Raw genomic sequence first — 13,028 nt, 5'->3', positions numbered from 1 at the left:
TTTTTCCAATATCTAAAAAAGCTTGCAAAAGGCTCTCTCGAGAGATATCGATAGTTATGTCAAATGATTTATTCCCTCCTTTTTGAAAATCCTTTGCTCATGCCCTATAGTCATCATCTGCCGCGATGCATTCTCTGGCATCACTTTTTTTCCTGTTTATATATGTATTATATTCTTCCCCCTGTAATGTCATTTGTAGCCCTGTGAGCATTAAAATAAATAAATAACTCAATTTCCAACACTTAAAAATCTGCCCATACAGTTCTAGGTAAACACGGTTTATAAGCAGGCCTCAGCCTGTCGATACCAAACTTGCTTGAAGAGCAGCAGGTAATGCGTCTCTTTATCTTATCAAAATTGCCGATTGGGCGAGTTGGTGGGACATGATTCAAAATGACCAGCGCGGAAACAGACGGGGACACGAGAAGAAAAAAAAAACACTGACGACAGGACGGGAGCGGTGTGTCTGTTTCCGCGCTGGTCATTTCGAAACTTTATCTGACAAGACGCGTTAACGTGCATCACATCCCGTGGTGTGCCTTTCTTATTCGATCTGTAGGCTGGCCGTTGGTAAAATGGCACCCGTAATCAGTGCAGCAGAAATGCCTTGAAATGTGTGTTGCGTCTGGAATAAATTCTGTTTTAATTCAAATAAGTGAAAACTAACCAGCACCCTCCCCTCTAAAATCTGTTACCCATATCAGTACGAACGCATTTGAGTACTCGTACCGGCAAGCGATACATTTTAATAATAATAATTGGTTTTTTGGGGAAAGGAAATGGCGCAGTATCTGTCTCATATATCATTGGACACCTGAACCGCGCCATAAGGGAAGGGGAAAGGAGGGAGTGAAAGACGAAAGGAAGAAAGAGGTGCCGCAGTGGAGGGCTCCGGGATAATTTCGACCACCTGGGGATCTTTAACGTGCACTAACATCGCACAGCACACGGGCGCCTTAGAGTTTTTCCTCCATAAAAACGCAGCCGCCGCGGTCGGGTTCGAACCCGGGAACTCCAGATCAGTAGTCGAGCGCCCTAACCACTGAGCCACCGCGGCGGGTAATACATTTTGCCAAGTCTCATTATTATGGACTTCACTTAATACCACCTTATGAAATTAAATGCGGGTTTCTGGATAGGACCATAAGGAGTGTCAAAAAATCGCCGTCATGTATGTTTACACAAATAAAGTCGCGAGCTCAGGTCAGCACCAACTTCCACGAGTCAGCCTCGAATCACGTTACTCATCCACGTCCATGGTCAGCCATGGCAATAGCCCTTGAACTGCTTTTCATACGCGAACCCATGAGTGCCTATGGAAGCTAGAGGCAGGCCAGCCGCGCTTCTGTGCCGGTCTGAGTACGGAAAAAAAGCATGCAACCGTTGTAGTCTACGTCCACAGCGACGATTCTGGTGAATTCTCTTTTGTTTCTGTCGCCAGTTGAGATAAAATTTTTACAAGATGCCACACCGGCTGATATTATAAAGGCACAAAAAAGAACTACCATCTGTGCCCCATCTCTTTTTGTCCTGAGAGGCAAAACGGCGTGTGGTAGTCCGCAGTGTGAACGTGGAACCAGTATAAAGCCGTATACCCATTCCTTGAGAAACTATGCGTGCTTTTGAATTTTACATGCGCATCAAGAACTCGTTTATTCCATACATTCAATGCACATTATAATGAAAGTGGGAGTTCGTAGGATTTCCCTTCAGATTTCCGCTCAGCACTTGAAGCCGCGAAGCGTGTCCAACACGTACCTGGGAATGTAGAGAACCCTCTCTGCTACGACGAAGCCGACGGTCACGAACATATTGGACGCCGGCAAGAAGGGCAGCACGGTCAGCAGAAGCGGCACCAAGGAACCAGGAGATTCCTGGACACTGCGGTCCTCGGCGCTGAATGCGTCGGCCCCGTGCCTCTGCCCGACAGGAGACGGAGCAAAACGGAAATGCACAGGAAAGCTTAGGCAAATGTTGGCTCTGCGCCCGTGAAGAAACTACGGGTACGCGTGTCCACTAATATACCTCCGAAACTGAGACGTTCCTTTCGTCATCATCAGCAGCTGCAGCTTAAATTACGTTCGCGGCAGAAGAAAGGCCTATGGCTTATGTCCTATCCGGATGCACTATTAAGAAAGACGCATGGCCTTCAGGAGAATGTTCCCTATAATATTATAAATCACAGGGCACATTTGAGGGAGCACCATCCTAAAATAAAGAGGCCACATAGAAATTGATAATGGCGTGGTCGTTGCTGATTTGAACTATACATTTATTTTATAATTAGAGAGGTAGGCCTTGTGTTTAGGGCGTGGTTTCATATTTAAAAAAGTCGCTTCAGACATTCCCTTATGGTAATTCCTCTGCCGGTATTTTCTTTTCAAAGCAAGCTCGTCGTTACTGGTGACACATGGACTTGAAGTCGAGCGCAATTACGCTGCGCAAAGCGGGAAGAAAACAGAAAAACCACGCATCCTCTTTCGTGAACCGACGATGTGTCGCTTCTTGGGCTTCTTCCTGTTCCGCTTTGTAGGAGAAAGCAGGATCGTTGCACTACAAATATTAAAATTCGACGTATGGAAATCATCACTGATATATAGATATCACCGTCATTACCCCGCGTATTTGGTTATCAAGCACTGTAACGTGATGCGAGAAAAGAGCATAAAATGATAGCGAAGCTCGTGTGATATCTTTTTCCTACAAAACGAAGCCCATAAAGCACAGTCGTATCAGCGCTTCAAAAAAGCAGTATTCCCAAGAAAAATACATCTATTTCATGAGAGTAGCACTTGCTATGTGATATTCGAATGCTTCAATCTTACCACAACTGAACAAGCAACTGCACTCAGCCGGTATTTCGTTACAAGACTTTAGTCGAAGACTCGGTCGTTTCGGCTCGTCTCCTTCAGTGCCAAACTTCAGAATAGCCCGACAATGGCATATCTGCGTCTGGTCGTAACGCGAGCCCTGTAGCTTGAATTACTCGCAGCCTTGCCCTCTAGCCTCTCCGAACGCGGCGCCCCAGCTGTGTGACCGCTTCCTCGCGCCCTCGGCAACACCTGCCAACCGCTGCTGCGGAACACGTCGTGTTTGTGGTCCCCGCCGTGCCGCGGGTGAGCGTGACCGGGAGAAATTGCTCGCCGGAAAATTGGATCGGCAAACCTCGGTGTCCGCCCCCTCGATTCTTCTTCGAGCGCAGTGCGCAGAACCGCCCCACCCCCCCGCGCCCGCAGTTCTCTTTCTGGCAGGCGCATTCGCTGTACGACCGTGTTCTCCGCAACTCGGGCTAAGCAGGCCGGTGCCCCTCTCCTGCTGCACACGTACACCCAAACTCCTTATTCCTGGTTCGGTAAAAACATCCAAGCACGCAAGGTCACGTGCACGGTAGGGGCACGTACGACAAAGGCGAACCGCGTGCTCGCCAAAGCGCTTGCCGGCAGCGGTCGCAGGTCACGACAGCGGACCGCAACTTGGACTTCTGTTTCGATTCCACTATTGGATTATAAACGTTTAAAACTATTCGGCAAAATGCACTGGGCAACATGACGCTGCACACAAACGCTGAAAATAAAAGACAGCAGAGAGTTCCGCTTAGGCAGATGTTTTCAACTTCACTTTTCTCTCTGCAATATATGGCATCGTGCCAGATTCTTGTGTTGCTTTACTTTTTTATATTACAAATGTTTGCCTCAGACCAGACGGCGACCCAAAGGCTGTGTTATCTCCTTCTAAAAGCCTCAGATAGAGTAAAATGTGAATGCATTCCAACATTTTAGAGCAAAGGCTTGAATCAACGAAGCTCCGACAGGCATAAAGATCAGGATTTAAAAGCGCCTTAAAAGAAACTAAGAAAACCACATCTCGCAAAATGGCCAAATTTTTTTTTCTCAAAAGCAAATTCATGTAGGTGATCGGATATTTTCATAAATAACCAGCTAAAGACATTTAGTGCTACGAAGTCCCAGTGCTGCCACATATAAATTGTCAGACGTAAATAACTAGGCGCACTAAATTTCAAGTGTAGAAAAGCTTGCGAGGAAAGTGTACAGGTAAATACCCAACTCAAATGATGCAAAAATCATTGGGTTGATTTGAAATCTATCACGACACGCAAAGTCAAGCTTCAGAAATTTTCAGAAGCTATCCACAGCAGAAGCTTCACGACGCATCAAATGGATTCATGGATTCATGAACAGCGGCTTCTCTACCCCTGTGGCAAGTCAGATAGGCAAATTATGCGCCTGCAGCCAGTGCGCGCAGCCCATTCGAAGATTGTCGTGATTCCTACAGGTAACGGGACAGTGAGTAGTGATAACGGTAGTGGTAACGGGATAATGAGTAGTGAGGAGTTAGTAGTGAGGAGTTACCGACAATGCTACTCCCAGAGGTCGAAAGCGACACAACAACTTAGCAGTTATGACATCAAGAACCACTCAACAAGAACTAGTGATTAAAATGGAACACGCTCTTTTTGTGTTACGTATGCCTGCTGCAGCTTTCATTCCACGCTACGCCAACTTTTATTCTACGTCAGCGGAGGAAGCCGAGGACATTTTGATTTGAGTTGTCTCCACTAAACGCGCTGCGCATTCGCAAAATCCATAAATAACGTAGGCTAGTGGTTTATTTCCTTATTCAGGGAACTGCGCCGCGGGCTTAAGGTTGAACACGGTACAAGGTTTAACACAAAGCACAGAATTCCAAGGGACAGGGATAGAGAATTGAAATAATGATAGATCGATTAATTATTGCGTTCTGATGACAAAGAGGCTCCCTTTAGCGAAAATGAAGCGTATGTAAACGCCGCTTACCGTGTGTGCTGTTCTTCTTCTCTTGCACATGTCATTTCGCACAAGAGAAAAAAGCTGATACGAATACCCAACTCCCGCAATTTATAGCCTTGGCGTTTAAGATATTAGATACAGGTGCCGCCAGAACCAGCTTTTTTCGGAAGTAAAGGCATGCAAACTCGCAACATTTGTTTCTTCTTTCGGAACATGAAGCTGACGTGCACTGTCGTTGCCTTCCACACGGTGATGACGAATTCGCTTTTGCACTTTACTCCAGATGTGTGAAAAGAAAGGCGGAAAAATTTCTAAAGGATATCGAAATTTCAATAGGCAGTCATTTCGCTTTTGATTTTTACAATAACGAAATCTGAGGGCAGTTCTTACGAGTGCCCCTTCATCATTGATTAACACACGAAAGAAACTTACGCTGTCCTTTTTGAGCGGTGTGAGGAGAGCCCGCCAGGCTAGCGCCGTCAGTGCTGCTAACAGTGCTAGAGTGGCCAGATTCCGGGGGTCCAGCGGCGACAGCACCAGAGGGATGCTACCCATCTGCCAGTCGTAGGACAGTATTCGCGGGTAGATGGCAAGCCAGGCATTGAAGGCACACAGGTAGCTGTATGTCATAACCCTACAGTTTTGCAGCAGAGGGGAGAAAAACATCGTGTAATGAGTCAAGTCGATTGCGGCATCTCATTTCTGCGGAACAACTGCGATGTGGGGAGCGCAAGCAAGCGGATTCAGCTGACAGGACGAGGCTGGTACTGTGCACAAGTGACACAGCAACGCGGAACCTGACATGGTATAAGTCTTCTGATTTGGAGAAGAAATAAAACCAGTACAGAAGTGCGCATCTCATCGCAGCCATGGGGCAGTAAAATCAAACACTCATCTTTTGCAACAAAACGTGTAAAAGATTGCTTGTGAAAATTCTAGCAATAATCAAGGAATGTAAATTTATAAACAAAAGAAGTAATCAACACGCACGAAATATCAATTATTTCGCAGAAAGTTCGGTTTATAGCGAAGAGTACAAGTTATGAGCCTTGAGGCAGGTGTCAATAAGTGTAATGCAGCCGCAAAGGTCCGCCTAATCATCGAGCGGCCCTTGAGTATGCAGAGAAATTGACACCTTTTTTTTCTTCCTGCGCTGTAGACATTGAAGCTAATTTTCCGGACAGGCTATGCTTGAGATATGGGGCCAGATTATCAGCAAAATTGTTTGTGTCAACGTAACTCCGAGATATTTGAAGGCGGAAACAGCTCTAAGATTTCAAGCATGTCTTCTGGAGATAAAGATCGTAATTATGAGCTTGTTTTTTCCCAGACTGCAACAGCTTTTGTTACAGAGATATGCGTACGAGCCCGTCCCAAAACTAATGCTTAAGTTCGGCATAACTTCTTTATTATTGCTATGGATACAACAATGACCATCGTTCTGTAGTTGTGCTGCCGTGCCCCACTTTGATTTTTGCTGCTTTTGCACCAATGTCTCTCTCGCTCTCTGGAGTTGTGGAGCTGAATCCTGGCCCTGATACCAAGACAATTTTGAAAGACTTATGTGATGGCCAAAAGGCAATGCAGGCTGAACAATTCGATTTGGGCAGACGACTTGTAGCGGTTTAAAGAGCTTAAAGGCTGTTAAAGACCACGCTTGTATTATTAAAACTGGCAAAGACAGGGAATTCCCTTGATGACACCCTCCAGAAACAAAATGAAAAATAATTGCTTTGGAAGACAGAAGCAGAAGGAATAATCTAATGGCGTTTGGAATTAAATAAGGCGAAGAGGAAACTATTCAAGATCTCAAAAACAAAGTTATTACATGTGTCTTTTTAGACAAATTAGGCGTCACAGTGGAAGCCGTAGAAAGAATTCACAGATTCTGAGGGCAACAAACCAAGAAGCCTCGACCGGTTATTCTAAAGCTGTACGACTATAGGGAAAAGCAAGAACTCTATAGGAGCTGTAATAAACTAACAGGCACTGGTATTTCTATTGGCGATAACTTTAGCAAAGAAACACAAAATAAACGCAAACACCTCTGGGATGCTGCCAAGAAAGATTGAGACAAAGGGCAAAACGTGCGACTTGAATATGATAAACTGGTTATAAATGGCGAGGTTTTCTTCTGGGATGAGCCCAGGGAGCGCCGAGTTAAATTTAGCGGTACCAGAAAACGTCCCCTTATGCAGAAACAGGAATTACCTCTAGCAAACCAGACACTACCCTCCTTCCGGCTGATAAATCTGGACTCTAGGAGCTTGGCCAATAAAACCGGTGATTTGGAGTACTTATTACTTAATTATGATCCACACGTAGTTACCGTCAGTGAAACCTGGTTACGCCCGCAAATAGGAGATAGAGAGCTGGTACCTCCAGGCTACAGGATAGTTCTTAACGACCGGGAAACTCGAGGCGGGGCGTCGCAATAATCATAAAAGAAGGAATTCAGTTCTCACCCGTCCACGGCATCCGAGATCACGAAAGTGTGTGATGCCAGAAAAATTTAGATGAAACTTTTTATCTTGTAGCAGCGCTCTATAGGCCACCAAATGCACCAGTTCCGTACCTAGAAAATTGGCAGCGTTATCTAGAGCACGTGAAGCCGAGAAAGTATAAGCTGGTTGTTTCCGGAGATTTATAATTTAGCGGTCATTGACAGGAATACTTTGACAAATAACTCGAGAGAACTTCGGAAAAAAGTGAATTGCGCCCGGATATTGTCCTTAATAACGACTTAACACAGGTGGTGAATGAGAATACACGTGTAACAGGCACTGCTAAATCAACGTTGGACTTGGTGCTCCTAGGCGGGCGGATCGACAACTGTGAAGTAAATGTCGAAGAGGGTATGTCCGATCACAAACTCGTTTTTGCACAGATAACTACACAGCCTGGATTTGAAAGGCTAAAAGAGAGAGTCATTCATGTACCTGATTTTGACAAAGCGGATGATACCAGTATTATCGACCACCTATCCTTTTGCTTGAACAGTTTTTAAAAGAAGAAGGTGACGTCATTAGCATGCGGTTCAGATTCAAGGACATAGACTTCCACTGTTTTAGCTCATACGTTACCAAAAAAAAAAAGCGAAAGGAGAGAACAAACGTAAGCCGTGGATTTCATGTAATATCATCCATTTAAAACGAAGACATAATCGACAAAGAAGGAAAGTGCCAGGAAATTGTAGTTTAATCTCTCATTTATGAACCCTTTTACGTCAAATGCTAAGAGAAGCAAGAACAAGGTAGTATAATGATACATTAACTAATTACATGAAATCTGCCCCCATCGATTTTGGCTTCACTTGTCACAGAGGAATAAAACTCTTATAGCATTGTTATCGGTGATCAGGTGATTACCGATTCTTCTGCGATTGCGACCGCTCATAATAGGTTTTTTCAGCCTGTGTTTACCGCCCCAGCAATGACCACTGTGTCTTCGAATGAATGGTCACAAATACAAGAAACAACAATGCCTGATATTGAATTATTTTACGAAGGAGTGTTATCTCTTGCGCTAAATATAAACGAAAAAAAAGTCTGTCGGACCGGACAGCATACCAAACGTCTTTTTGCGCAGGCATCAGGAATGGGCAACCCATTATCTTATCATTATACTCAAAACCTCACTCGAGCAGAAACATGTTCCAAATGACTGTCTTACCGCTAAAGTAGTCCCAGTACACAAAACTGGAAACCGGCAGGTAGTTGAAAATTACAGGCCAATCTCTTTAACTTGCATTTGTTTCAAACTTCTGGAGCAGATAATATAAAAAAGTCGATACAAATTTCGAATCAACAAAAGCTTTTTTTCAAAATCAGCATGGTTTTCGGCAACAGTTGTAAACTGTAAATTAACTAGTAGATACAGTTAATGACTTCGCGAAGGCTCTGAACGACAAGAAACAAATCGACGCAATATGCCTTGGCCTTTCGAAGGCTTTCGACAGAGTCACACACAGTGATTTAATTAACAAATTACTACTAATTAGTATTATACATAAAGGTGCGCACTGGATATCAGCTTATCTAAGAGGAAGATCTCAATTTGTCGAAATCAATGGTAGTAAATCAGAATGATTAAGCGTGACCTCTGGTGTACCTCAGGTGTCCTTCTTGGGTCCCGTTTTATTTTTAACCTGTATTAACGACATTGCTTCCGATATTAATAAAGACGTTACAGCGAGACTTCGCTGACGTCTGCCTGCTCTACTGTGGTATAAATAATACAGATACTCAAAAAGCGCTTAATGATGCTCTCTCAGCTGTATAAAAATTGTGCCAAGGCTGGAAAATGAAAATCAATGAAGACAAAAAATAGTTTTGCGCGTCACGAACAGGACGACCCATGCCCATGAGTACTGGTATATGCTTATTTCTACCGCAATAACCATAATAGAAACGCTTAAATACCGGAGACTCCTCATTGCTAGGGGGCTAAGCTGGAAAAATCACGTACTTTTTCAGCCGCTAAAAAAAAAAAAAAACTCTGGTTTTGGCGCTGAAGATTAAAACTGGCCTCACAATCTGCCAAGTAACACTTGTTGCTTGGCTAGTTGGTGCATTGTTCTATGTACAAACATTAGCGCAAAATAAGACACCTTTCTTGTGAATGCGTCTTGTCCACCTTTCTTGTGAATGTGTCTTATTTTGCGCTAACCTTTGTACATAGAACAATCTGCCAAGTTAGCTACCTATTTAACTTGTGTGCGACCAACATTAGAGTGTGTCTGCATTATATGGGATCCTGTAGAAAGTGGTTTAATAAACAAAGTTGGAAATGTGCAAAGAAGAGCAGCTCGATTTATAATGTCCAGATATACGCGTACTGATTCTGTAACAGAGATGCTGCATCTCAATTTGACACCTCTAGCCGAATGTCGCCGAATGTCGCCGAATGACCAGACTCAAAATTTTTATTTCACGTCTCACGAAATTCTTTCCGCATCAATAGTTCCAATTACTTGGTCGCAAAACAACTTACACATCTGAGAGAAAGTAATGAATACTGATATCAAACCCCCGAACCCATGCATTAATCTGTACGCTAATTCTTACTTTCCGAAGACGGTAGGAGAATGGAATGATTTATCAGAATCTATCTTGCAGTCCAGCACATTAACAGCGTTTGAAAAAGCTATCTCCATTTCGCACAAAAAAGTTTTTTCAATGTCATACGCCTAACCACTTGGGGATTACATCTCGCCTAAGGTGAAGGCCGGAAATGTAGAAATGTTTTTCTTTTTTCTTTTCTGTGTGAAATACCTGTTTTTAAAGTCAACATTTATTAACATTGCTCCTGTAGAAAAAGAAAAACATTAGGCTGCAAGAAACGTTATTGTGTAGATTACGATGACTTTGTATTTTCGTATTTTTTTATATTCAAAAGAAAACATGTTACTCCTCAAGTGTCACACCCCACCACTGTAACGACCCTACGGCTAACTGTATTTGCAAATAAATAAAATGAAGTGACATATATTCATAAAATTTTACACGTCTCATTATTAGCTCTTCCAAGATAATCAAAAAAATGTTTACTGCATAAATACTAATCTATTTTATGCAGAAGCAGGGGTAGTCAATTGTTTCTTGACAAAAGACCGACGCACACATGCACTGGACGCTACTACATGATCACGGAGATGACACAATCGACAAGTGCAAAGAACTGAGATAGACGAAAAAAATTAAAGAAAGGGAACCTATAGTTGAAGACAAACCACTCAATGTAAGACCATCAATAGTGATGCGTATTGAGGGGACGAACTGATTCGAATGGAAAGGCTAGTTAGTTACAAATGGTGAGCTTGCTGCACAACTGTACGGCGGTCCATATAGCTTAGCCAGATTGGCAGTCTTACCTAGGTTTGCTTAACCGCAGTTATCCAGCTTAACTGACGTTATCACGAATCGTTGTTCGCCGTTGTGACACAGCTGTCCAAAGACTTTGGTCACGACAGCCTCAGTTACCGAACGTATCTGATGTTACCGCGAATCGTGGCTCGCCGTTGCGACACAGCTGGCCACCGTTCTCGGTTACGGTAACTTGACTGCAAAAAAAAAAAAAACGAAGTGATGCGGTGATCATCAGAGCGAAGCTGCATTTGAAAATATCCTAGCTACCTACAACGCAGTGCCTGGAGGTAGGAAGAGCCGTCCGACGGTGCCGCCCGGTGGAGCGTGTTTTCCATCGGTATCTGTTCTTTTGCCTTTTTTTTTTGTCAGCGCTATAGTTACCACGTCGAACTGCCCCCACCTCCGCGCTTCCCGCAAGCAGCCCGCGCCAAGCCAACACCTTCTCCAATAACACGATCTGCCGAGATAGTTGGTTTCGATCCATATAAATGAGCAGCGCGAACACAAACAGAAAAAAGATGCAGATAGGACAGAGCTCTGACCTATCTGCATATTTTTCCTGATTGTAATAAGTGACAAATTACTATTTGACATCCACCCGAGCGTAGCCATACGGCTACCAAGGAAAGCTACACAGCTTTCTCTAAAACTTCATAGTTAAACAAAAATTCCTCCTGCTCCGGGTTTCGAACCGAGGACCACCGCTTTACCCAACCGAGCTAACCGGGACGGCACGCTTACGGTAGGGCGAGAGGGAACTGATCAATAACTAGAAATTGGAGCAGTGTTGGTCAAATGTAGGAAGGAAGGAAGGAAGGAAGGAAGGCCTCAGACGTTGCTGGCACATACCCACTACGGGGGAGTGGCCAAGACACAGGCGGTTAATTACTGGATACAGGAAAATTTTGACGGGAAAAGGAGTGGTAATAGTATGTAGTCTGATAGATTGGAAGAGGGAAGGAAAGGGGTCCAGTTAACTTGGAGATCAAAGACGGGACAATTGCTTTATGTGCATAATAGTACACAATGCCTGTAATGTTGCAATATCGTACTGACTGAGGGCGGGAAAATGAAATTAGAATGGGAGTCGCTGCGTTTCTTGAAGAAAATTTTGCACAGCAGAGCGCACACTCCTGTCGCTTCCTCCAAGCAAAGAAGCGCCAATGGAAAGAACAACCGCGGAAGACACAGGCAAGCCCAGTTGATGAAATGGAATTTGCAAAAGACGATTCCTCAAATGACAAAAGCGGCGGCAGAACAGGAGGAAGTGATCTATTGTCTCAGGTTCGGCACAAAAAGGGCACAGTGGGGAAGCTGCCAGGCCAGATCTGTGAAGGTAGAAATTTAGAAGGGGAACCCGGCAACGCAAGCGCGTGAAAGAGACCCCTAGTCTGCGTGAGCGCCAGTCTTTGCTACTCCAAGGATGCAGAAGATGCTGATATTCGGGAGTTGATGTAAGAGTCGAGGCAGCAAATTCCTGAAATATTGTGTAGCTGCGAAACCTCACCGCAGCTGTATATGCACACGATGGCAGGACAGCAACAATTGGGCCGCTAAGAGAGGCTCTTGCTAAGGAATCTGCAACCTCATTTAAGTGAAAGCCCATGTCACCGCGTACCCAAAGCAACCTTCCCGAATTTAGATGGAGCGGAATCAGGAACTTAAAGAGGCGTAATGGCCGAGAGTCAGTGGGTGAGGATAAGGATGAGCAAATGGACAGAGAGTCTGTCATAACCACGACCTGGGAAACGGTAGATTCTAATTTTCGTAAGGCTAAGATTACTGCTAGTAATTCAGCCAGAAAAATTGGAGTGAAGTCAGGAAGACGGAGAGAAAAAGACCAATCCAGTGAAGGCGAAAAAATTCCCACACCTGCCTTTTCGCGATCCTGCGAGGCATCGGTAGCAATAAGAACATGAGAGGGAAAGGACCTTAGGTGGTCCTGCAATAGGCCCTGAAGAAGAGGGATGGGCTGCAGCTTTGCATTCGGTGGGAAAATGTCATCGAATTCAATCTGGACAGATGAGGAGTTGTTATATATTTGACGGACATCTGTGAAATGAATATTTATGCGATCAAGGAGGGACTGCACGTAACATATCTGCGGGGTATGAAATCGAGACCAGGCAGCACTAAAAAAGGCGGATGGTTGACTAAGAAATATTATACTGGAAGCGTGAAGAGGTGAGTCGCACAATTTTAAAAATGTTTGAACTGTTAAAAGGCCAAACCTAGCTGATAACGAAGGCATTCGCGCCTCAAGGTGCAGAACAGCATTGGCGACATACTTTGGAAGCCCCAGACAAAGGCGCAACGCCTCACGCTCCAAAAGCACAAGAGGGCGAAGTTTATAGGCAGGAGCTCCTGAGAATAA

The 13,028-nt window shown here is 44.3% G+C and overlaps 1 protein-coding gene across 1 annotated transcript in view; it reads right to left on the bottom strand.

Annotated features, from left to right (window-relative positions):
* The window catches only part of LOC144111525 (protein O-mannosyl-transferase TMTC1-like), a 311,970-nt gene that overhangs the window by 64,398 nt on the left and 234,544 nt on the right, over positions 1-13,028 (bottom strand). Inside the window, exons 7-8 of the mRNA XM_077644851.1 lie at positions 5,220-5,421; positions 1,759-1,919 (exon numbers count right to left, since the gene is read on the bottom strand). Of these exons, the coding sequence (XP_077500977.1) occupies positions 1,759-1,919; positions 5,220-5,421 (363 nt within the window). The remainder of the gene's footprint in view (positions 1-1,758; positions 1,920-5,219; positions 5,422-13,028) is intronic.

This window comes from Amblyomma americanum, chromosome 11 (assembly GCF_052857255.1).
Source record: "Amblyomma americanum isolate KBUSLIRL-KWMA chromosome 11, ASM5285725v1, whole genome shotgun sequence".
Lineage (NCBI taxonomy): Eukaryota > Metazoa > Arthropoda > Arachnida > Ixodida > Ixodidae > Amblyomma > Amblyomma americanum.
Note: the sequence above shows the minus strand (reverse complement) of the source record. Positions and strands in the feature narration are given on the sequence as shown.